This window comes from Protopterus annectens, chromosome 4.part0, assembly GCF_019279795.1.
Source record: "Protopterus annectens isolate FY-2018-M chromosome 4.part0, PAN1.0, whole genome shotgun sequence".
NCBI classification, from domain to species: Eukaryota; Metazoa; Chordata; order Ceratodontiformes; family Protopteridae; genus Protopterus; species Protopterus annectens.
In genome coordinates, this window is record NC_056733.1 from 58,505,301 (window position 1) to 58,532,430 (window position 27,130).

The following is a 27,130-nucleotide window of genomic DNA, read 5'->3' on the forward strand; positions in this document are numbered from 1 at the left end:
GCTTATGTGTTCTAGTTAGTAACTGCTTAATTTTGCAGCTTATGTTTTCTCACTGATGACTGCTAGGCTGAATTTTAGCTTGTTTGCTAAGTATCCGTTGTTTCACATTTCCTCTTTAGAAGGTGTACAGTTCATCACATTAAATGCTAGACAGTGCCTATAGTTTGCTGGTAAAGTTCCTTAATTCTATGCTGTTTTATTGATATTGATGAGAATAGTGCAGCTCTCCCTTGAAGCTGTTAGTCTGGTTTGACAGTAGCTTTTAACAGGCTGCTGTGTTCATTGGTGTTTGTAAGGCTAACTGCGTAGTCTTGGTTACTCACCAGAGCTCCAGAGTTCCACTTGTTATTAGCATTATAATTAAGTTCTGCTAATTTGTTAAATTGATTTATTAGATTTATTAATTCATTTATTTATTGACATTTGACTACCAGGAAAGTCCAGCTTGGTAGGTGCCCATTTTCAGCAGATGCCCAAGGAGAAATGCTCCAAAGTATTACAAAAACATTTTAAGAAGTATAATTTTACAGTCTTCAAAAATGATGCAAAACATCTACAGTGTACTAAATTATACATAATGTGAAAACATTGCTTAAGAATAGATATAAGTTATATGACAATTTAATATTTAGAGATTTTAGTCAGCTTATAGAAAATCAAAGGTTGTTGTTGTCTTTCAGCTTTTCCCGGTTAGGGGTCGCCACAGCGGAACTCCGGTCCGCTAATGATTGGCAGTAGATTTTCACGAACATCGAGGTGCCAGCTCGACGTTCAACCTTCAACGAAGGCATGCCCATTTACGCATGTCTTTCGAACGCCCACCCAACCGTGGGGAGGACATGCAGACCATACAGAAGGCACTCCCCGCACTCCAGCCGAGAATCAAACGGGAGAACCTCTTGCTGTGAGGCAACAACGCAGTTAGTATAATACAAACAGGATTTGCAATATGAAGTGAGAGAGAAAAAAACACGGTTGTGGCATATTTAGAAAAAGAGTCAGGGGAGAGAAATTGGTTGAAGTAAGGAAGTGAGTAAAGAAGGAAGAGTAAGGAGGTGTGAGGTATGAATAGCACCTGTCCACATTAGAGATATAGTTTATCCTGGGGGTGAGGAAGAACAGAGCCATATTTTGGCTAGGAAGTCTTTCAGAATGGTTTTAAAGGACTTGAGCAGAAGGCATATACCTGGTGAGTACCGTTAAGATGTTCAGGCCTTAACAACATGTAATGAGTACAGACCATGCCCAGCAGAATTGATAGGCTTGTGAACAGAGAAACCTTTTTGGTCATTGGATCTTAATGACCAATTGGCAACATTGTTTTGTAGAATGGTATTTAGTGCTGGGCAAGCAGATGGATACTGGACAATTTTGTAGGTGGTTAGGAAGTTGTGCATATGATGTTCATCGTGCATACAGCTGCAGTAATCACAGATGGGTTCTCTGCCATCAGGCAGGTCCTTGGTCGGTCCTCGGTCGGCCGAATTCCAAAGTCTAGGTCCGGCGTCGGTTGCTGTCGCTTTCTTTCCTGACGTCAGTGCGGCAGGGGTATATAAGACACAGCCGACGCCATTTTCTTCAGTCTTTTTTGCCGCGCAGTGCCCGAAGCAGAAGCAGTTCGCAAGTGCCGGTCGGCCAGCTCCTGAATTTGTTTTCCGAAAGAGGTATTTGCTGTAAAATGTAACTACTTTATAAGTTTGTTTTTTGTGATGCCTGGAGATTAGTAAGGATGGGAGCACCATAACGTACTGAGAGTAGGAGGTGGTAAGTAGTGATAAGTATAGTTTTAGTTGCATTAGTGAAAAAGCTTTTGGTTGTGTAAAGTACTCCTAGTTTTTGCTGATATTTTTATTCAGTTTTGTATATGTACATCAAATTTAAGATTATCGTCCAGAATAATTTGCTGAGAAAGTGACTTCAGAGGTTGTAATATGTAATTTTGTTTTTTGTAAGAAAGGGATTTGAGGAAAAAAGAAGTAACTTGTTTTTTTTGGAAGGGTTGAGAATGAGTTGTGAGTTACTAACCATGTTTCAGTGTCTGTTAAAGCTTCCTGAGTTTTTTTTTTATGAGATGTACCAGATTGTCTGATGTGCATATGAGTGTGGAGTCATAGGTTCATAGGTCTGTACTAGGCCAACTGTCCTGGAGCCTTTTCAGGCCTAGCCTGTAGAAGTGCCCTGGCATCATGCTACCATTAGTTCCTGGTGCCTCTATCAAGTAGGTTTGTGCGGTGCTCTGCTTGACATGTATGGGAAGTCTATTCCAGAGCATGGGCAGTCTCTGGGTTATGAACCTGTCCCTCCAGCATGTTCTGTTGATTGTGGTAATGAGGTTTGATAATCACATCGCCACAGTAGTCAGAAAATCCTTTTACGTGGCACACCTCATCACAAAAGGTTTCTCATCCAGGAAAAAAAGAGGTCATTGTTCCCCTTTACTCGTCACTCATTAGACCCATTGTAGAATACAACGCCCCTTTTGGTATGTACCTCACAAGACATCTACAACAACTGGAAAGGCGGCAGAAATACCTCACAAAGAGGATTACCAAATTCAAACAGATGCCCTATGCAGACAGTCTCAAAAAAACTCCAGCTTTAGTCGATCGCATATCGCCTTCTCAGAGGCGATCTCTGCCTAACATGCAAAGCTATGTCAAACCCTGAGCTGTTGGACATGCTCCACTTAAAGAAATCACAATCCCTCCAAGCTACATGCTCTAGGGACCTAAATCCTGTCACTACAATAATCAGAACATGCTAGAGGGATAGATGTCTGTCTTAGAGACTTCCCATACTCTGAAACAAACTACCTATCTATATCAAACAAAGCTCCTCATTAGCACTCTTCAAGAAAAATCTTGATGAGTGGATGGGAAATAATTCACCCCAGGAATCACCTCTATGGTTCTGCTCGACAGGGGGACAGGAAAATAATTTTCTTGGGTGGCGAAAGCCAGGGTACCTTTTTGGCTAGGCGTATATAGGCCCTAGGGACAATAGCCTAGTACCTACCTATGAACCTATGAGGTTGAGGTCCCTGGAGCGTTTGATGCGGAGGGATTGGGATTTCTTTAGGTGTAACATTTCTAACAGGGTGGGTCAGACATGGCTTTGTAAGTCAAGCAGAAATCGCCTCTTAATAGAAGGTATGAGACAGAGCAAAGCTGGAGTTTTTTTAGAGTATGTCCATGTAGGGGATGTGTTTAAGGCCTAGGATCCTCTTCATGAGGTACTTTTGTGGCCTTTCCAGCTGTTGTAGGTGTTTAGTGAGGTGCATGCCAAATGGGGCATTATACTCGATTAATCTAATGAGGGAAGAGTAGAGCGAGATAATGACCTCTTTCTTCCTGGATGCAAAACCCTTGGTAATGAGATGTGCCACATAGAAGGACTTTCTGACCACAATGGCAATGTGGTGGTCGAAGGAGAGGTTGCTGTCAACCTGTGTCCCCAGATCTCTTATAAAGCCTTCAGTGTTCAGTGGGTTACCATCAATGTGGTAATTAGTGGGAACTGAGTTTTGCCCAAAGGGAATGACAGTGCATTTTTTTGGCATTAAGCTTAAGGCCATGGTTTCGACACCAGTCGTTGGTCTCCATGAAGCCTTTTTGTAGGATGTCCACATCACTTAGGGAGTTAATAATGGCTCCCAGCTTGCAATTGTCAGCAAACTTGGTCAGCCGAAGTCCTTCCGTGTTGGCCTGGACTTCTGAGAAGTAGATGCCAAACAGGAGGAGACCCAGGACCGATCCATGTGGGACTCCACTTGTGACTAGCTGGCAGTTTGACTTGGAGTCTGCTACTTTCACACTGCATATTGTATTAGAGAGGCCTGTCATGTGGATGTGTGAAGGGTGTTGGTGTGAAAGTTAAAGAGGGGGGACCAGGACTAGAGCTTGTGGTACACCAATGGTGACTGGGAGGAATGGAGAGAGAGAGAGAGGGCAGTGTGTCATTTTACTGACTGATACCTTTTGGACAGGTACCTGTTGAATCATAGAAAACTGGTCTAAGTAGACCAGGTGAAGACATTTTTAGTAGAAGTTTGCTGTGACAAACTGTGTTGAAGGCTTTATACAAGTCTAGAAATAAGGAGGAAGTTTGCCATCATCTCTAGCTTTACTGACAGTATTTATGAAGGTTGGGCATACAGTGTTCATACTGTGGGGAGGGATAGAAGCCATGTTGTGTTGGAAGTAGCAGTTCTTCCTACAGGACATAGTTTAGCACTTGTTTTTAAATAAATTGTTCATGTATTTTGCGGGGGGGGGGGTAAGATTGGTATAAGTCTAAAGATAGCAATAACTATTGAATTTCCTCCTTTGTGTAGAATGATAGTGCAATTTTTACCAGCGAGAGGTAATGTAGGATTCCTGTACTGACCTATTTATAAGGACTGAGACAGGATAGGCAGTGCTATTGGCTGCTGTATTAAGGTACTTGCGTGTAAGGTCATCAGCTGAAGTAGGGCATGGTGTGAATTTGAGTAGTTTTATATAGAATGTGGGCACAGGTTTGAAGGTGAAAGTGGATGTGTTGATACATGGCTGTCGGGCAGGATTAGATGTTAGGGAATCCTTGGTTCATGATGCTGTACTATCTATGAAATAAGATTTGAATTCTGTTGCAGTTTCGAGTGGTGAGTTATTGAACGAGAAGTTATTAACACAGTCTCTTTCACTTAGCCTTACACGTTTAGTAACTTTTACACAGATCACCTGTAGTCCAGATTTGTTGTCTCTGTCATTTCTTACCTCCATCTTTCTGTCAGTAAGCACACTAACAATAGCCATTCATGCTTTTTATCTATGGGCTCAGTTGGTGGCAGTATTGTGTCAAACTGCATAAACTGTTCTCTTTTTATAGTATAACTTACTGTGCTTTTTGTTTTGCATTTCCCTGGGTTGTAGCTGACAAAGGAACCTATCTGCTTACTGAGTGACCAGTGGTTAAGTTTGCCAAAGATATGATTTATAACTTTAGTTTCTGGAACACTTAACTCTGCACCATTATATACCCTACTACAATGTAATATTGTTGCTGCTGAATTTCTGAGAACTGCTCATGTTCTTGATAAATTTGTTTTTCTCTTCAGGTTCGTTGTTCAGCTGTCTTTGCACTGGGCACCTTTGTAGGAAATTCTGCTGAGCGGACAGATCACTCCACGACAATTGATCACAATGTCGCTATGATGTTGGCTCAGCTTATTAATGATGGGAGTCCCATTGTGAGAAAGGTGAGTCAGATTGACCTCTTTTATTACAGACTGTTGATCTTTTTTCATAAGAAAGTATTTTGAAGTTCATTCTAATGGTAGGGACAGTGCTGTGAATTAGGACTTGCATCTAACAACTATCACATGCATATTTCTGACAAAGTCTTTGACTTTTGTTTAGAAACTGGCATGTGGGTTGGTGATATTCAGGGAATGGCTTTTTGCAGCATTTTGTATTTTTATTGGGTTTTAACTTGATTTTGTCAGTTTGTTTTATACCTGTCCATTATTGATCTGTGCCAAATCTGTTTTCCAAGAATTTGTAACCATTTGTTCACATTTTAGTCATAGGAGCTAGAATTTTTAACAGCCTGGATGTTGAAGGAAGTTTTCCTATGAATTTGGCTGTTAAGACTGTGTTTCTGTGTCTATTATTCTTCCAGCAGTAACTCCTGCCATTTAATTCCCTTTTGCCATTGTTTAGTGTGTGCTAGTTATTTGTCAACAGGGTTTCATAGCTCTTTTCTGCATCCCTTTATTATTCAGGTCACCTCTTAGTTATCATTTCAGGATTTGTTTTCATCATTTCATGATTTTTTTTTTGTTTTTATGCCATTTCTAGTGTTTGATACAAATGCTTTTGTTCTTCTTTGGTTCCTACCATTTATCTTTGTTTGAAATGTATGAGCTTCTAAGGGACCTCAAGAGGCAAGATCAGTTTTGTTGCTGTGTTTGGTGAATGTAATACAGGGACGTGATCTATCCACCAAGTAAAACCTCACTGACAGATCTTTTAAGCATTTCTTATTTGAGGGCTCCCTCTTTTCCAGGCATGCAAGTGCTGGCTGTTACCACGACTTGTAGTGTAAAAAGACAAGATTTTGGTTTCCTTCCCAGTTTATTTTGATCACTGACACAATTTACTGTAGCCTTCAGTTACTGAAACTCTCATTTCATTTAATAATAAAATCTGTTTAAGGTTTAAGACATCTTATTTAGTCTTTGACATTCAGCTTCAAGTTTCTGTATTGTTTTATTTTCAAAATTGACTGGAGTTTCCGTTTCATTACTTGTCACAGTAGCCAGTCGGTCATCATGCAAGACTATGGTAGAGTCTGTCTTGGGTCTTGACAAAATCCCAAGAGGGTACAAGTTCAAATTTACTAAATTTTTAGTGGATCAGGAAGGTCCCTTAAGTCCATCTTTTTATATACAGCAAAATGGGCAGTCCTTTGGTTAGCCTATTTGTTCAAGTAGCTGAGAATCAAAGAAGGAACATTCCAGTTCAGTAAAGTATTCATTGAAAAATCAGTTGAATTTTTCCTTAATGTTCTTGAAGTTATAGGGTGTCTTTCAGTCTTGTAACTGATGGTTTTCACATGTGTGTGTGTGTGTGTGTGTGTGTGTGTGTGTGTGTGTGTATATATATATATATATATATATATATATATATTTCTTTTTTTTTTTTTTAAACTCTGTAGGCATATGCTGTTCCACTCATTCCACTCATTGTTGACTGCTTCACTACTTTCATGTTACTTAAGTGACACAGTTTACATTTCATAAGAACACCATTTGTGCTGCAACTGATTTAAGTCACATCAGACCGCAGGTTATTTAGACTTCTGGTGTCTTCTTTCAAACAGCAGGTGATTTGTGAACTGATAATTTGTATATCCTTCAGTATGTGGACAAGTGCTGTGTTAACCTCTTGCATGCTCATTTAATGGCATACACTTCCCATAGTAATTAAAAAGCATAAAGATTTTGGGATGGCTTGCTGGTGTGTTTGGTTGTCATGAATCTGGGCTATTAATGTACTTTTCATTTATTGTTTGAAGTTGGGTAGGTGGGCTAGGGCAAAGACAAAGCACACAGGCAGTAACAAATGATTGCAATGTACAGTAGTATACAATCTGATTGTTGGAGATAAATTCACACTAACACACTAAAGCACAGGCAAATAAAAATAATGTGCAGTAATATACAGGTAGCTATTTTTGAAAACATTTATTAAATTATCACATAAGACATAAGCAAACATATTAATAGTAAAGAAAACAAGCAATGTTAGCATTTTTTTCAATTTGTATACATTGTGCAGTACATAAGTTTTCTTTTTTCATAATTATCATCAGTCAAAAATTACATAAATTGCTCAATTCCTGACTTTCCTTAAACCTCACTCCACCTCCTGAACATTATTCTGCATGTATTGTTCTGACAATTTCAGTTTATTTCTTTGTAATTTTCTCCTTCCTTTTTCTAAAGATCCCTTTTCCAGTTATTTTATCTCTTTTACAATATTTAATACTCGAAATACTGATGGTTTAAACTTTTATTTCCTTTTTCTAGTAATTGCTTTTTGCCATCAGACAGAATTAAACTTCTGAAGGCCTTACTATGCTGGGCAGTTCAGATCCTGTGGCCAAGCTCAAAAGAGTCATTTCCTTAGTGGCAACCATTTGATCACCCAGTATTTCTGACAGAGTACTCTGTAGGGAATTTTTAAAATCTGCCAACAATTTACAGTCCTAAACCATATGTTCCCAGTTACCCTTTTCTTCTCCATCATACCTTCAACACTTACTATCGACATGTGGAAAAATTCTGTGAAGTCTGTTTAGGATGTACAAACACCAATGCAAACACTTCCAAGCAAAAATCCTCAACCTTCTAGACTAGACTAGATACTCTATTTAATATTTTGCCTCGGCCTGGTTGGGAGCATATGCTGGTATTGTGCCGAGTCCCTACAAACTGTGTTTGATGCCTGCCATAAAAAATCCCATTTTTTATCCGTTAATTGTAATGATTGTTGTTCTAACCTATCTAGGTTGAGTTCATCTACCTCTTTGATTCCTTAATGTTTCAAGCCTAATTATCTCTGCCAGCTTGCCAGTCAATCTTAATGTACTCCTTTTTGTTATTGTATGCATACCTATATTATTGTGTATTACATAAGAAGTCAGTAAGGGTGTTAAAAATGTTAGGAGCTGTTAACTAGCTTCATCACTCTGATTTTGAGTTCCATGAAATTCTACTTACAGCTAATGTAACTCTCAGAGCAAGTCACTTAACCACAGGCTGACCCTGTCAAAAGATTGTTGTAACTAGTGAGATCTCACCCAGTTAACACATAAATGAGTAAATATTTAGAGTGTTTTATGACTGTAAAAAAAGGGGTGCACAGTTTGCTTCTAAGAGAACCATTAAGGTAACAGCAAGATTGCGTTTTGTTTTTTAAATGCAGGACACTACCTGCACTGAGCACTCGGATCATTGTATTTGATCAGCTGTAATAGTGCACCATTACACTTAATCACTTAATCACTGAATGTAGTAAAGCTTATCAATTAAAATGGATGCATCAAATTAATAATCAGCACATCCAGCAGTGGTTACTTAAATTAAATTAATATTTTCACCTCATCTGTACAAAACTGCAGTAATCCAGAATGCCAATACGTCATGCAAACTGTTGTGTACTAGATCCTTTCCTTTCCCTGGTGGACCAGTATACTGAGATTTAAATGGTTCACATGCATATATAGTTAGTTGTAGTGCTCTACTGTATTTTAAGAACATCAAATTTTATGAAATACACATCAGGTACCTAGCAGGTAAATCCTGATCAAGTGCAGAATTTGAAAAATAACAATGAATCATGTGAATTGCAAAGTTCATTTTGTAGTAATTATAGGGACGTACAGGCAGACCTCACTGCAACAAGGAAAGTAATTGATAGTTACATCTCCAGTCTGGTTGAGCAGTAGGATAGATCACACCCTGATGTCTGAAACTGGCATGCCCTAGAATGAGAAATATTAATCGTTGACTTAACTGGTCTTGCCTATCCCAAAGTCAACCTGAGTGGCTGCAGAGAATAATTGATGCAAAACTGACATATTCTGCACCAGCCTTGTGTAAGTGCTGCACTGAGGCATGTCTTCAAATGAAATATATTTCAATGTCTCTTACCTGTTGTAGCTAGAGAGGATCGCAAGGCAAAGAAAAGGATGTTCAAGAACAAGAGCAGTGCCTCAGACAACACCATTGTAGATGTATAAAGGGTTCCATGCAAGTTTATGTGAAAGGTGTCACAGACATATGTGCTATGATTGTGCTTTTAAATGTCAGTTGTATACATGAATTGCTGAGTATGTACACCCATCATTAACCAAATTTAGAATAGAAGTCCCCATGCAGTAGTTAAGGATCCAGGAATGTGCTAGTGTGGATTAAAGATGCATGTACATATATCTGCTAACTGAAAATGTTCAGTATCTCTAACAGGTTTATTGCATCATATTGATTAATGAGTTGATACAGTTGACTTGCATGCATAGTGTGGCATTCAGGCACTTTATTTTATATATGTTTAGACGTTATACAGATGTTACATTTGTGTCTGTGTATATTCTTCTGGAAGGGTTCACAACGTTACTAGGTGAGCCTGGCATCACATTGTCATATTAGTGTGTCTTTTATTCACATTCGTGTAACACTGTGCACTTAAAGCACATACAAAATGTTGTACATAAATATGACAGAAACTAACTGTTGCCAGTTAGATTTCATCTTTTTGTGTTTTCTGTGGTGATTGTTCTTTTAGAAATCATTCTGATGGAAAGAGGGCTGAGAGAGTGAGGGATGCAGTGGAGAAGGTACATCACAGCACCACAGTGTGTGGCCATTGTGCTGCCTTCTTTTTTGCTTTGAGAGGCACATGGTGCTTAACATTGATTTGAACAAATATTTTGTAGCAGCCATGTGAGGATAAAATATATTTAAAATGTTGTGATGAAGCAGTGTTCAGGAGGTGGGTAGTCTCCAGCACTTATGTGATGGTTAAAGTGTCCAGGCTCCAAGCATGATGATTTGCGCTGCACCATCTCTGCAGTCATTCATGTCCATGAAGACTGTACTTTCTAGGTTGGCCAGACAGAACTGTTCCTACCGCAGTAGTTAGTCTACCAGGGCCTGGCCCATTACATCCACCTTAACTGCTTGTCAGTATCTGCAGCTGAAGCCTGTTCATAGGGATAGAAGACAGTGGCTACAGCAACATCTTTTTGGGGTTTCTCATTCCCCCCACAAACAACCCCAGCCACTACTTATCCAACTGAATAAGGTGGCACATACCTAGAACCCATTGATTGCAGGCCAAACCTCAAACCTTTTCATTCCACTGCTGTGGATATGTGTAGGTGTTTGTTTTCTAAAATTATCTGTAATATATAAAGGTTGTTGAGTTTCTTAAAATATAAGTTTCTGCCAGAGTGGTAACATTGTCTGTGGAGTGCAGTATGCCCATGCTAAGGGTTGGCATGAATGTTGTGTGGATGGGCATGTGTATGCTAATGCAGCAGCTGTAGAGATATTGTCAGTTTTTGGTGCTGTGTGTTCACAGGTTGTAATTGTACAACATGTGCTCTAGATACATCGGTTTCTGATAAGTGGTCTGTATCATGGTGTAAAGTGTTAGTTTGCTGTGTTGGCATGCCATTGTTTGCCAAGTCCTATGTCACTTCTACAATGTAGCTGCATAGCAAGTGCATTAGCATTGTAGGCACATCATTCAATTTTATGAATCTTGCTCTAGCTGAGCTGGGACCACAGACATAATGCACAGTACAGGACTGCACAGTATGTATGTGAATACTGGGGACCGTGTTCTGTGTAACCAGGGTCATTTTCTGCTCTGGAAAAGGCGTCAGTTGTTAAGTTAAAGGGTGTAGCTGCCTTCTGTTACTGTTTAACATGGAAGACATAGACTTAACTCGTATCTCAGAGAATTTGAATGCCTAACTTTGTGCTGTTTATTCCCCTCCCCTATTCTGCTAGTCAGAGCTTTGTTGGTGGGTGGGAAAGAAGCCATCATCTGAGCAGGACTGAATTCTTAGATGTATTGTACACTCCCTTTTCCTTGCATTCACCAGCAAGCATTTGTAGTGTCTAGCTCTTAACAGAGATATGTGCTTCCACACACTGTCTGAAGTACTAAGAACTGCTTAGCAGGCATATGGCTTCTTGTGCCCCTTTGCATAGATGTAGACTCTTGTTCTTATGTTTTGATTCTGCATTTTGACCCTACCTCCACTTGTTGTTAAGACTGTCACTGGCTGTTCACTTCCATCTTTTCCTCTCCATATGTTCCTGTGTCCAGGTTTGCTTACCTAACTTGATTCACACCAGGTTTAATTAAAGCTCCTTTGCCTTTGTGCCGCACTGGTGGTGAAGATTGTAAGTTTCACTAAATTCATGGATATGGCCATGTTAAGACTTTTATGGTCATCATCTGCTACCTTGAAACATTAGAATATCTTTATATACAAGGTGTACACAATGAGTCCCAACGTTTACAAGTTCGAACCACATATGGCCGAGACCATATATTCGAACTTGTAAAAGTTTGATCGGACCGAATGGAGATCTCCATACAGAGCGGAAAGGGAAGATTTCCCATTTCTGCAATGTAGTGCGAACTCAGAGTTGGTATGTTTAAGTAAAAGGGGTGTGGGGGGTGCAGGTGGACATAGCCCCCCCTGCTGTAGACGTTTAGTGTGTTGTTTTGTTGTTTTTTTGTGTTTCTACTTCAGTATTTGAACATATGGTCTCGCCTATATGTGGTTCAAACTTGTAAATGTTCGATCTACTGAATTAGATCTGTACACAACAACATCCTGACATGACCGGTATTTTTATCTTCAGAGCACTGTCTTTAATTGGATCACATACTACCGCTATGGGTCATTATGCATTAATGACTTCTTTCTAATCTTTCATATTGGTGATGATCCAGCTTTGTGAATGTTCACAGTCTGTGCAGACAGTTTGCAGAATCTGCAGCTGTTGCCTTCATATGTATCGCTCTGTGTGAGCCCTTCATTGTTTGCAAAGGTAACAATACATAACTATCATTTGCTACAGAAGGAGATGTGGTGAGTCTGTTTGCATTGTACTGCTAGACGAGTCATTTTTCTGGTTTATACTTATTCATGTTAAAAGTCATCTAAGTCTCTTTGAAATCCTACCACAATCTACAAGTACATGCATCAGAACAAGGAAGAAATAGAAAGGTAGGTCACGTTTAAAGTCCAAGACCTGTAATTATAAGTCCCACAATGGTGAGACTGAATGTGCAAACAGTGGAGTTGAGGGCACCCTACAAAAATTACTTTAAAGGAATATGCACGTTTTTCTGGAAATCACGGTTATGGCTCTCAGAATTACAGTAGGGAGCTGAAAGAATAAGGTAGAAGCCTTCTCTTTCCCCTCTGCAGTTGTAATTCCAAACTTTTGGTGCACTTGTGAACGTAGAAGATTGTCAATGAAAGAAGCAAAAGTGACTTGGCTACAGCTTCATGATAAGTTTGAAAGCACAATGCTGTTTTGTCTACAAAGGTAACTGAAACACAGTGCATTTTTAAACTTGTCACCATTTCTCAACTATAGTTTAGTACAACATTAAGAGCTACATTCATAATGCCGGGGGCAGGGATGGGACATTACAAAAAGTAACCCCAAAGGGAAGGTGGTAATTGCCATTACTGGAACTTGAAACCAGGTTGCTCAGAGTTACTTCAGTTGTGTTTGTAGGGACTCTTCGGGTATCAACTATTTTCTGGTCAGCTTCAGTCACAGCACCTTGCACACAGGACATTTCCACTATCAGAGGAATTTGCTTAAAGATGATGCAGAACTAAAATATTCTAGTCATCTCTCCTGTATTGCATTATCTTCTCTTTTTCCTTTCCCCATTTTAAATACTGATGGTTTACCCGGTGGCCTGGGAAGCACACTTAAGATTGCCGCGGTACAGAACCCTTGAACCATTTTGTAACCTTTACAACTATAAACTATTCTGTGTGCTTTGCTACTGTTGTAGGTTGGTATCTGTCTTTTGGTCTTATGTTCATACCAACATTCATCTCACTGTGTTGTAGTGGGTACAGGCATGGTAAGAGACTTGGGAATGTCTGAAATGATAATCAGTGTGTTCTCTGTGCACCAGTCCCACCTTCTAAGTAGTAGAGGTATGACGCTAGTAATTTTCCCAAAGTTCCAGATTGAGCACAAATGCTGCCCTAAGGTTCCTTTTTTTCCTTTAGTTGTTTTACTCATTGTTAGTTGGTTTAATTATTTTGATTTGTCTTTTCCCTCTATGTCCTAATTATAACCTTTTGTATATTTAGCTACTTTGTTCATTCTTATTTTTGGTTATATTCACCTTTTATATTGCGGTTACTGAACACGTTGACTTGATCTGTTCTGTACTTTATTCCCAGCACCTCTTTCTCAGACACTTACTACCCACACTGTTTTCAAGGTATACTTACATTCTCTTCATATGTATGCAGATTCACTATTAATACTTCAGCATGGTTACTTTTTGAGGATTTCAGTATAAATTGCATAAGCCTTTATCTTTTATGTACTGTTTGTGACTGGATGAGCTAGCTAAATTAAAAAAAGTTATCTGTTGCATACTGTCATGCATATGCTGACTGTTTACAGTTTTGTTGAAAGAATGACAGTATGTTCTGCTAGCTGACTTGCTTCTGACTCTTTACGTAGTAAAATTTCTCCATGGACTGGAAATTACTACATTATTGTGATGCACAAGGTGTGGGTTTTGTAATTAGAAGATTCTTCACATTTCATTTTTCTCTTTGGTGTTTGTGATCAAATCATCACTGTGTATTTGACATTGATTAAACATGTGGATTAATTATTTGGCTTGTTCGTGTGGTTATTCTAATTGCTGCTGGCAGATGAGTAATGGGCAGTCAAGTTTAATAGGTGCTTAATTAAAAATTAACATGTAAATGTTTTCCTTATTACCCCCAGCCTTCTTCTGCTGGGAAAGAAATGTCTTTTCTGATGCCTGAATTACTTTGTATGATTTTATTCTGGAAGTATGGCATGGCTCAGTAGCTTGGTCTGGTTCCCAAGCTCATTGAGAAAGGGAAGCTGATAAGGCAGAGTAAAATAAACATTGGGTATAAAGTAATGAAAATACTGAATGTCAGTTAACACAATAAAGGTCAACAACTGCATACATTAATCATTATCAGGTATCTACTGAGACATTATGAATAAGATTACATTTCATTTGCTTGATGGCAAAGGGAGACCGTCTAGTATGCCTTTTTAAGTACTTTCAGCATTCTGCTTCCTCTTGTCAGCTCCATGGTACAGAGTGATAAAGCCCTGACTTAAGACCAAGATGGCCTGGGATCTGTTAGCCATCTGAGCAGTGGAAGAAATCATGGGAGTGTGTGGAAATGTGCAGCCCATGCAGGTTTGTCCATTCTAGAGAGAGAGAGAGAGAGAAATCAGTACAATGTGCTTTGCTGCTGACTCCTAGTGGAGGCTTACAAACACAGCAAGTACCTTTGTATTGATTTACATGCACCATCAAGCAGCGCTTGTAGGTTGAGCAAGCATTAAGTTTGCCAGTATTGCTTGGTACAGCTGTCAGACTGCCTTAGACAGTGCCGTACACCAGACCTCTGAAATTTTCCTAGCAGAGATATATGTGGGACATGAGTCAAAGGATTTTGTGAAATACAGATAAACGTTGTCCACCTTGTACTTCTTTGTAAAGTTTTCCTGTAACCCAGGCATATGGTTGAATGAAAGATTTATTGCTAAAAAATAGAAAACCCAGATGCTTGTTTGGATGACATCCTCCAGAAACATGGTCTTCTCCAAAAAGGAATGACTGTTCCTGTAAAGTCATGGGAGGGCTTGATAGTTGGTGAGCAGTAGGAATAAAAGGAAAATAGAATTCTACTGCTCTTCCATCCTTGTTGACCCCCCCCATTCTTTTTCTAACTTGTCTGTGCCCTCTTAAGTGCCTCCATGGAATCCCTGTATGTACCACCCATTCCAGTAGTCCGTTCCTTGAATCATCAGCCTTCTTTATGAAGAAGTACTTTTTGTAGGTGAGGGAGTATAGTCTATCCCTAAAAATCTGTTACTGTGCCCTCCTCATTCCCCATCAGTCCTCCCTATTCAGGCTGATCCCTCCAAGTCTCTCTTACCTTATTTTGTTCACCCATATCATGTTTCCATTAATTTTGATGAGAAAAGCTGCAGCTTCTTTAGTCTCTGGTTTTATCGTTTTCCCTCCCACCAATGCATCTTTCTTGGTAGCATTCCTCTGGCCTCCTAGAAGCCTGATATCTTTGCCTTGTTTTGTTCCTGTAACTGTAGAAAGAGTACTCAGTGTGTGTACCATTGCCAAGTAGAGTATGGGGGATTACCTCTTTGCTTCTAAAAGTTACCCCCTGAGGATGCACCCCAACATTCTGTTTTTTTCTGCTACTGCCCTCTTATTGTACTCCTGGTGTGATCATCATCCTCAGTCATTTTCCTGGTCTATTGCCTTAACATTCAGTCTAAGCTGATACTTCACACAAGACCTGCTGTGCAGTATTTTGCAGCTGTCTAATTGAACATCTGCAAATTTTCTGCCCTTTTGGTCAATGTTTACGTTTCCTTTCTTGGACTCCTCCCTTTCCATTCTGTATTGCTAAATCTGTCTTTGTGTCATTATTTAAAGTCCAATGCTGTTTTCTCTTCCCTTGCATATGTTCATAAATGAAGAGGAATGAATCCTTACAATACTTTTATAGTCACCTTCCTTATTCCTGAGACTGTCCGGAGTCATCACAGTCCCAAATCTTCTCTCTAGGCATGCAGAAATCTAGTTTCTCTAACTCTGTCCTACACCTGACTTCACTAATTTTCCTTGCAGTGGGACTTGATTCAAAAGCTTTGGTGAAATGTAGGTGGACCTTCTCCACCTTGTACTATCTTGTAAAGTTTTCCTGTAATCCAGTCATAAGATTGGATTTGGCTTGCATACCCTTTGGGCTGTGAACTTCTAGTAGTAGTTCTCTAAGATAGCAGCCCGACTTTCCTTCAGGATTCTTGCTATGGCTTTCTCTGCCACTGCTGCAGTTCCCTTAATTTTTCTTGCTCTCCCTTATACCTTGTGTAAAGGTAATGCACTTGCTGTCTTCTAATTCTCAGTCAATTCTGCACTAACAAATATGCTGAAGTCTGCTATCTAGCACACAGGCCATTCTCTTGAGGACTCTTGAAAACAAACCTTCAGATCCCTGTAGTTTATCCTTCCTTACTGCTGCCAGTTGGTTCTTCAGCTTTTCCGTATCTATCCTAATGATGTCAACTGCTTTTTCCACTCTGCCTTTTCTTCCTCCCTTTTATTTGCTTTGCTGTATGAAGATGGAAGTATTCATTTTATACCTTTGTTTTTTTTCCAGATCTCCCTCACATCTTGCTCAAACTGGTTAACTGTGTCCCCTGCCTTCCTTCTTTTTTTTTGCTATATCCGAAGAAGCCTTTGATATTCATTGCAGTAGTCCTGACTTTTGGGACTTCAGCCACAGAGGGCTTGGACATCTGACACAACTTCATAGTTCAGCAGTAAAGTATGCATCTCATCATATTCTCTTTTACAAGGCCACAGGTGCTTCCTCAAATTTGAGGTAAGGTACTCCCAGTACCAGTTTACTTCTTTGCCTGTTGTATTGTCTGCTGCATTCAGTGTTTTCACAAGGTGCTTGACTCCAGTGATAGCGTACTACAGAACAAAAGGCATTTACATTTCCCTTTATCTGGCTGACTGTTGCATTCGGGTCAGCCACAGGAGTCTTGGGTATTCCTGTAATATTCCTGAGTCAACTCTTACACCATCCAAAAGGGTATTATTTCCAGAGAAATTCCCACATTTCATCTGTCAGATGACATTTCTATGCCAGGAGAAGCTGGAACATTTGGCATAGTACTTCCACAATATGGCACAACAAAAGCGAAAGCCTCAGGGCACATTCCTTCTGCTGCTTTGGTGATACACCAGGCAAAGACGCACATAGGTTCATAGGTTGGTACTAGGCTATCAGCCCTAGGGGCAAGAAAACTCGCACTGTATCTAAGATCCATTTGGAGCAATACCCACAGTCCTTGGAAGAGAGAATATATATCATTCCCTGCATATCTCATGAACTGAGGAGTAGTCCACCCATGTCACACACACCCTCTGGAGTACCCTTCACCTAGAAAGCCATGCCTCAGACCTTGCCTTTGTGGGTATACAGACACAGATTCTCAAAGTCCAAGGCCAGTGGGATGCACCCCAACGAAGGAATTGCATGAATATGAAATAGATGATGGTTTGGGTGCAGATGCACAAGGCCATCTTGCCATTTGGGAAGAAGAGTGTCTTAAAGGTGAAAACTGACAATACTATCACCAAACAAGTGAGAACTCTGCTATATCCATTTGATAGCTAGCTGTAACTGCCTGAGAGATAGCACTGCAGTCTCACATGACCCTAAAGTCAGTCTGCATCCCATCTCTTCTGAGTTTGGTCACTGACTAGTTAAGCAGGTCAGTGCCAGACTGACATGCATGAATGTTAGAGAAATTTTCCTTCCTCTAGTTTACAGGTGGGGTGTTTCTGAGACTGGTAGATCAGGAAATTGTACTCAAGAACACCATACAAAGATGCTTGAACAGTGGGTGTTTTCTTCTTCTGATAGGGCATGTGTTTTCCTTTATGCATTTCTTCCAACCCTCTACTACCTAGGATGATCCAGAAAGTAAGGGTGGAGGGTCCAAAGCTGCTCTTGTTTAGCATCATGTTTACACAGGAAGCACTGGTTCTCCATCATGGAAATGTCCATGGAGAAACATCATGTGCTGCACCTGCAGGTGGACCTCAGTACATGGCAGCCCTTGTAGAGCCCTGCCTGGGGAATTTACAGCTCACAGCCTGGATAATTTGATTTTTTTCTGCCTTTTAGGCACTAAGTTTACTAGGACATACTTAAGGAGATTAAGAGAACTACCATCAAAAAGTCCTCCTTATCCAAGTGAAAGAGGTTGCCCTTTTGGTGTCACAAAAGGAAACAGGATTCCATCACAGCACTGGTGTCTCTGGTCCTGCAATATTTAAGTGAGCTGTTCAGTTTGGGGGTGGCACATGCTTTCATTAAGACACATTTTTCAGCCATTTCAGCCTGTTCTCCCTTGGACCCACTAAGGGGATGCCTGCTATCTGTTTTTAAAATGAGTCCTACATTTGAGACTACTCAGAAAAGAAATTGATTCTTCATAGGTCTTACATTGTATACTAGAAATACTGACTCTTGAGCCTACAGCCATGATTCTCCTCAACTTTCTGTCTTGGAAAACTGCTTTATTGGTAGCCACTGCCTCTATAAGAAGAGTATCAGGACTTCAAGCTGTAATGTGTGACGAACCTTTTTTATAAGATTTCTTTTATTTAAAGCATTCATATTTTTTTATTACATTTAGCAGCACAAGAAAGCAGTACAGCACACAATTTAGGCTGGGTATGGAAAGTACATTTCGTAAACTGCTGTCATTTCAAGTAATCATTATTTTTTCACATAGTTGTAGTCGTACATATGGAATCAGTGCATTCTGATGTATGCAATTTTTAAATGATCTGACCCATTATACTTCATCCATTGTCTTTGCATTTTGTCCTGTTATTCACATAGGTGTTCCAGTTTTTTCATTTGTTCATAATACCTTGTCTTTGCATTTTGTCCTGTTATTCACATAGGTGTCCCAGTTTTTCAATTTTTTCATATGCATCTTATAAATGATTCCTGTATTATCTTTTTGCTTACTGTTTTCTATTCCTGTCATTAGATGTTCATAGTGTTACACTGCTGCAGTCATTACACTTGGGTTATCCTGCTGTCAGGCGGTTCCCCAGTCCCTGAGTTCCAAAGTCTTGGTCCGGCGTCGGTTGCTGTCGCCTCCTCCCTGACGTCAGTGCGACAGGGGTATATAAGATGCAGCCGACGCCATTTTATTCAGTCTCTCTTGCCTGAAGCAAAAGCAGTTCGCAAGTGCCGGTCGGCCAATTCCTGAGATTTTCATTCCGAATCCAGAACTGAAATCTTCTACAAAGCTAAGTACCCCATTGGGGAAACTTTTTCTTGCCTCAGACCGATGTCAGTAAAAGTTAATAACTGTATTTCTTGTGGGAAGCAAATACCTCATAAGGATTTCCATTCCTATAGTATTCCATGCCTAGGCCCAGACCACAACGTCACTGGTTGTCGGTTTTGTGCTAGTTTTAATAAGCGCACTATGAAACGTCTGTTTGATTTTGCCCAACATTATTTTGGCAGAAAATTCAATTATACCATGCCGTCGGAACTTCCGACGACCGGAATACATAAAAAGCGCAAAGACAAGGATAGGCATCCGAGGTCCAAAACTGACGACGAAGCCTCTTCTAGGCCAGTCGCCGGTTCTCCGCTTTTCAGCGAGGCGCCTTTGCAGCCCCTGACGACCGTTTCTGTAGAACCACAGGCCGCCTCTGACTCCCACGTGGAGATGGCTGGGCCTTCGGACACACAAGTTATTCAGACTACCGAAGCTACCCCTTCAGAGCGATCAATCAATACAAAAAAGTAGCTGAACAATCCGCAACCTCAGAGGGTGTTTTCAGACCTACCCAGTTAAGCATTAAATCTTCTGCTAAGTCTAAACCTACTTTAAAAACAAAGAAACAAATACAGCATTATCCAGGGCAGGCCTACATGCCTAAGAAACAAATGTTCAAAATGGCCGAAGACCTAATCACTCTGATCAGGGGGTCCCATCCCCCTCCTGATAAAAGGCCTAGACTGGATGCAGACTATGACTCATCCGACCAGGTATCCATCTCTTCAGATTCATCCTCAGACCTAGGATACTCTTTACCTCCTTATGAGGATTCTGATGCTGAGGAATCAATTCCATCAGCATCTCCGCCTGAGGACTACTCTTTTGGTGAAACCTTACATACCATGAGGGAGCATTTTCATTGGGAAGGCCAGGATTACTCAGAATCCAAGAAAAGGCTCAGAGATTTCCTTTTATTACCTCAACACAGACCCCTTGCTATTCCGCCAGTGTTAGATATTGTGGATGAATCCAGCTTAAATCCTGATTCTTTACCTCCAGCCCCAGTTAAGCCTGACAGATACTACACAGTCCCTGACTCACACAAATCTCTTTATAAAAGCCCTGTTGCCGACCCTGAAACTATTTCTCAGGGACCCAAAGGGGTTAAGGCCTCATCAGCCAAGAATCCAGTCCCCTCTGACAGAGATTCCAGAGCATTAGACAGATGGGGGATGAAAGTATATACGTCTGCAACTTTAGCAATGAGAGCCTTAAATTGCCAGTTTCACATGCTAAAATATCAGCAATTTTTACTGTCTCAGTTAAAACAAAAAAATGCTTCCAAAATCAGATCCTCCTAATTTTAAAGAAATGCAGGATTTTACGCCCTCCCTGGTTCTTCTTTATACAATAAACTAGTTGACATCTTTGACAGAGCAGGCTTGGAAATGCTTGACCTCATGATAAAGGACTATGAAGCCAAAGCTGACTCTTTGCTGAATGAAGTTAATAAATTGAATGATACTTTGGTTAATGATAAGAATTTTATTAGTATTAAAAAGAATTATGACAACATTTTTCATGAGGTTGACCAAAATTGTCTTAAGATTGTCAACCGTAAAATAAGAAAGTTAGAACGAGACCTCATTGAATATAGAGGGGGAACTGCTTATCCAGCACCGGGTAAGGTTAGAAGAAATATGGGGCAGGTTTTAGATGGAGTCGATGATGCTGACAATGTACATAATGTATCCACACCGCCTGCAGATTTACCTAGGAGAAGCATGCGTTTAGCCCAAAAAGGGAATAAAAGTACTTTTCAGGGTTTTCACTATCCCCCCCCCCCCCCCGGGCAGACCAGGGGGGAGGGGTATGTCATACCAACAGCATGGGGTAAGACACACAGATAGAGGAATTTAGTATTATGACTAGTCCTGAGTTCATTTCTCCATCTTTGCAAACATTTGGTAATAATTATACAGTTGAGAAGAAGGACAACTTCACTATCTATAATTATACTGACTTGACATTGACTAATGATTTCTTTGACCTTTTTACCAAGGGCTTTCAGTTTGTGCCTTTACGTTCTTTGAACTTGACTAACGTTCTGATTGATTTGAAATTATTTGTTAGGCATTTAAACCTTGCACTGTACTTTAAAGGGCAACCTAATGTCCAAGAAGGTCTTACAAGGGCTAGTACCTTCAACCCCCCCACACACCCCTCTCTTAAAGTGTTTGAGGAGTTGGTTGAGAGGGATTTAAGGAAACAGTTTTCTATTAAACCCCATTCTCTTTTTACCAACTTAGACCCCAAGTTGCAACATTTAATTACTTTACTTAGAATTGAGGGTGTCAGGGTAATGAAACCCGATAAAGGAGGTGGGGTGGTTTTGATGTACACTGTAGCTTATGATACATATCTTTATAATATGTTGCATGACACTGAACAATATGAGTTGACCTCTAGGAACGAGGTAAACCTAGCTTATTCCAAGATTAATTTTTCATTGTTTGACCATTTGCTGCAGGGTGCAATTAACGAGAAGTTATACAACTACCTGTATGTTAACAAGCCCAGAATTCCGGTGATCTTTGGGATACCTAAGACCCACAAAGGACTGGACCCTTTGAAGTTTAGACCCATTGTTTCAGGTGCAGGTGGTATTACAGAACCCCTGGGCAAGTTTATTGACTATACTACTAAAAAATTTGCCTCTACTTTACATTACATTTGCAAGGATTCCTGGAATTTCCTTAGAGGTATTGAACGTAATTTCTATAAACCTGGTCTTCTGATGGTTACTATAGATGTTGTGGATTTGTTTTCTAGCATTCCACATTCCACTGGTTTAGACTGGTTTAATGAGATCCTGGTTTCTCAATCTGGCCTTGGTTCTGATATCATTAGTTTGTTGGTTGAGTTTATGGAGATTGTACCCCAAAATAATTTCATATATTTCAACGGTGAAACCTTTAGGCAAAAGAAGGGTGTAGCGATGGGTGCATCCTGTGCCTCACTATACGCTAACATTGTGCTATACCACTGGGAGAAGAATTTTATTTTTGCTACTCATTGGGTTCAGCACATAGTGCATTACAAATGGTACCTTGATGACATCTGTCTGTTGTGGGATGGGACTCTGAACCATCTTTTGGATTTTATGAGTTACATTAATTCCACCACATAATTTCTATCTTTTACTTACACCGTTAGTAATGAAGAATTAAATTATCTTGATGTGATGCTGCTCAAGGACCATGATAATCAGAATTTCCAGTCTAAACTTTATAGGAAGGCCACTTTTTCTAATTCATACCTGAATTTTGACAGTGGCCACCCTTTCCATCAAAAGAAAGGCATTATTAAAGGCCAATTCATCCGTGCATCCAGGATGTCTAGCACTAATGAATATTTTTTTGATGACGTGAATTTTTTGAAAAATCTTTTTTTCGAAAGAGGTTACCCTGCTTCTCTAGTTAATCAATTGGCTCAAGAGGTCACTGAAAACAGAGAACATAAATATTTTCCGTTGTTGAGTAGAGGTTTGCAGGTGGTTGAGCAAAGTGAGCAACCTGAGCAATTTGATATTCACAATAGTTTCATTTACACATTTTCTAAAGATTCTCAGCAGGTGGAACAAACGATGTTGAAACATTGGCCTGTTTTAACACTTCATGAAGATTTTAAGAATATAGTACAGAAGTGTCCTAATTTTGTGAAAAGGAGAGATGTTAATTTAAAAGGGTTATTTGAAAGAAAACAATACATAGAACATAGACATCATTCTGGTAGACTGGGTACATACAAGTGTGGAGCATGCAAACAGTGTGCATTTATATTAAACGACAGTCCCTTATATATCCCATCTAGGATTTTTAGGTTTGACTCGGATGGTTATTACAATTGTGGGACTAAGGGCGTTGTATATTTAGGATTATGTACCCAATGTCCCAGTTTTTATATTGGGAAGACGGAGAGACCCTTAAGGAAAAGAATTTATGAGCATGTATATGACATCTCCAGGAAGAAGGAAACCAACGCCTTTTACCAGCATCTTACTGCCTGTCCCAACATGCAGCTTAAATTTGTTGTACTTGAACAGGTGACACAAGATGCCGGGGGGGGGGGGGACTGGGAGACACGTCTTGAGTATAGGGAGCTCCTATGGCAACTTAGATTGGATGCTGCAAGGCCCCCTGGCTTGAATGAGAGCATTAACATCACTAGTGTGCTCAGGCTTAGGAAGGTTAGGTTATAACCAAAACTAAATGATGGGTTTAAAACAACTTCAACAGGTGTCATGAGCATATATTTATCGTATTATATTTATTATAAACATTTATAGTTAATTTTAATATTTACAACTTTATAAAATTTTTTATACATTATGTAAGGTTCTTATTCAATAAGGAACCTTTAATTTATATTTTTAAAAAATTCTTTCAAACGTTTATAAATATTTTTGAATGATGTCTTTTTAACTGCTTATTAGATTAATTAATCAAGGTATCATGTGACTACAAGTGTTACATTTAAATCCACGTTACACTGTTTCCTTTTTATCTTGATAAAGCCTGGTATTAACCAGGCGAAAGCGCTTGATTTACTTGGTTTTGTGGTCAAATAAAAGTCTTTGTTTTTTTTTATCATTATTTTTTGTTTTCTGATTCTCCTTTCCGTGGATTCTGTTTGGATTTAACAGTTTTTTGGATTTTTGTACTCATTTAGTAAAATCAGGAGATTCAATTAACACACCACTTTTAAGGAGTGCAGCTATAATGGGCTTTATCCCTGCCTCTGCATTTTTTCTCAGCGGGTATTGACATTTTTGAGGTCTAAAAGTTGATTTTGGAGTAATCACCACTGGTCCTGCCGTGCGAATAAGGCCTACATCTGATTTCCCTGTGGACCACAGTTTATCTGGAATACCTTTCAGAGCATTTTCTTCCTCCTTTAACAGGAGTATTTGTCAGATATTTTTGCGAAAATGTAGGTGTACTGCTGGTTTAGTCTGAGTTACCCAGTTCAGTTTTTGTACCTGTACTCCCTGCTTTGAAAGTTTCTCTCTGGTCTGTTTTTTCCATCTGGTAATATTCCTGCCCAACTCTACCCATTTTGTGTTTTTGTCTTTATTGAGGCTTACATGTGGTAGGAGGTCAGATTTGTAAAGTGCTGTCATTTCTTTAGGCAGAGAGCAGCTGGCTATGCTATTTCCCATTGTGTCCCAGTATAGGTTACGTAACACTAGCCTTGCTGTGGGATATTTAAACAGCTTATCTCTGTAGTCTTCATCTGGCCCTTGTGTGTCACGAAAATACAAGGTGCAGTGCAGTAATGGCTGCTGCTTAATATCTGATGAGGGAAATTTACTAATGGCCAAATCCATTAATTCCGTGGTTATAGTCCCTGGGCCAGTAGTAATCGGGTCCTGACTGTACCAGTAAAACATCTCACCTCTTGGCTGCACTACACAGGTATCATGCACTTCGCAGATGTCAGTCTGTCGTTGTGCTTGCATCCCTTGTATAGTTGGAACCACCGCTATGCCAAATAACTGCATCAAGTCTCTGCCTAAGAGATTTATTGGGCATTTTGCAGACACTACAGTTTTACTTCTCTGTGTCAACCCTGTTACAGGATCTGTGATCATAATTTTGTGTGAGAGAGGCTCCCGGTATAGCTGCCCATTTGCAGCCTTAACAAATATGCAATCTGAAGACCGTGTACACTCCGGTAATTCGGAGGGATGTATCGGGGTCCGTGAAGCCCCAGAATCACACAAAAAGCTAATCTCTCTTCCTTTCACCAAAAGAGTGACTTCTGGCTTGGTATCTGCTAAAAAGGGTTCCAAGCACAGAAGTGCCAAGTCCAATACCTCATCACTTTCATTTTCATTGTCATCCGCTCCACCATCCTGTGCTTTCTCCATTTTTACTTCTACATTACCATTTGTATTGTAACCCTTCCCTGTGCTTCCTGACTATCATATAGTCAGTTATCACCTTTTTGTTCATCCGTCCTTGTCCTATTATTTCTTTTGCAATCCCTTGCCATGTGACCTTTCTTACCGCATTTAAAACATTCTCCCCTCTTTTTACGTCCCTTAAAATCTTCTGACCGTTGTTCAGATTGCCTAACTTCCCTATTTTTGCCCTTTTCTTCCAAGATGTACCACATATACCTCAGCCCCGTCTTTTAATGAAAATATCTGCATTTTCTTTTTCTTCTTGCTATTAAAGTATCTTTCAGCATGTCTTACATACTCAAGCAGTGGTTGCAATCTGCTTGTGCGGTGATCTACCATGTGTTTTGTAATAAAACTACTAATAGGAGCACTGCTCCCCTACAGAAAGGCATTTTTTAACTGTTGTTCATAGGGGGAATCTGAGGTCTGGTTCTCAGGGATTTGCATCCCACAATGATTATTAAAGCACTCTATGAGCCTAGCAAAATAGTGGTCGACTGACTCGCCTTCTTGCTGGACACACTGATTAATACAGGTCCAGTCTGCCCGTGGTTTTCACTTATCAGAAATTCAGTTTGTAAGCCTTGTCACCTGGGCATCTAACCCTACGCTGTTATGTGGAAGGGGTCTCTGCTGAGTGTCACGAGGACTCCAATCACCACAGACCATGTGTCAGTCTGGACCTATAATTTGTCTTACCACTTTTTCTATCTCTTCTCCATTTAGGTTATAGCTTAGCCTCATACCTTGCAGGTCCTCTGAAAACTTTGGAAAGTTGATCCTAGGGTGGGGAATATCCTCGGGACTCCAGGGTCTATATACTAATAAAGTAGGGTCTTGGTTATCCTGACCTGCTCTGGGATTAGGTACCTCAATAAGAGGACAGAGTTCTTTTTCCCCACTAGTCGTGGCCTGGGTTTCACTAAACAATCGCCAAACTTCAAAATTTTTATCATCATCATCTGTGTTTTTTGTTTTGGACCTAATCCCTATTGGACCCCTAACTTTAACTAGCTTTATTTTTACAGACTCCTCACCTCCTGTGACTACAGGATGTAGAGGAGGCGCTCTGTGTTGATTATTTGCCCCGTATGCTGGTGGGGGAGGGGGTGCTGAAGCTAGTACTAGGTGGTTATCCTCTTTATCTAAAAACATTGTTTTAGAGTTTTTTTTCTTTTTGGTCTATTCAATTTACTTCCTCCAGCCATCTGTGTGCTTTGGGAATTCTTAATTGTCGCTGCTTTTTAACTTGCCCCTTGGAGTCTGCTTTTAATTGCTTTATCAATTTGGGAAGTGAAGATTTATCTAATTTTCCATCAAAATCATACTTAGTTACCCATTTTAAAAAATATCTAACATTATCTGTGCGCTGAACCTGCATATATTTACCATCTTCTGTTAATGGTGGGTCTTTTGATGTTTTTGCATCACAGTTATAATTACCCATTTGCTCACTACGTAGTTACCTTTAGTAATTTTATCTATTACCTTCAATTTTTTACGTGTACCACGGATTTTGTTGTAGTCTCTTCAGAATGACTGTCTAACCTTCAACTATCCTGTTCACCTAGTCTATGACAGAACTGCAGTTTTTTTCTGTCCCTGATTGAATAAAATACAACCTAACAGAAATTAATGCAGTTTCCTGTCCCTGACTGAATAAAATGCAATCTAACAGAATTAAATGCAGTTTTCCTGTCCCTGACTGAATAAAATACAATCTAACAGAAAATGCAGTTTTCCTGTCCCTGACCGAATAAAATACAGTCTAACAGAAAATGCAGTTTTCTGTCCCTGACTGATTAAAATACAATCTAACAGAATAAAATGCAGTTTTCTGTCCCTGACTGAATAAAATACAATCTAACAGAATAAAATGCAGTTTTCTGTCCCTGACTGAATAAAATACAATCTAACAGAAAATGCACTTGCCTGTCCCTGACTGAATAAAACAGAATAGCAAAACCCACCTTACC

General features: G+C 39.8%; 1 protein-coding gene across 1 annotated transcript in view; it reads left to right on the plus strand.

The window, feature by feature from the left end:
- RPTOR (regulatory associated protein of MTOR complex 1) overlaps window positions 1-27,130 on the plus strand; it is a 5,042,670-nt gene that overhangs the window by 3,088,449 nt on the left and 1,927,091 nt on the right. The window contains exon 17 of the mRNA XM_044068087.1: window positions 5,099-5,239. Coding sequence (XP_043924022.1) covers window positions 5,099-5,239 — 141 coding nt within the window. The remainder of the gene's footprint in view (window positions 1-5,098; window positions 5,240-27,130) is intronic.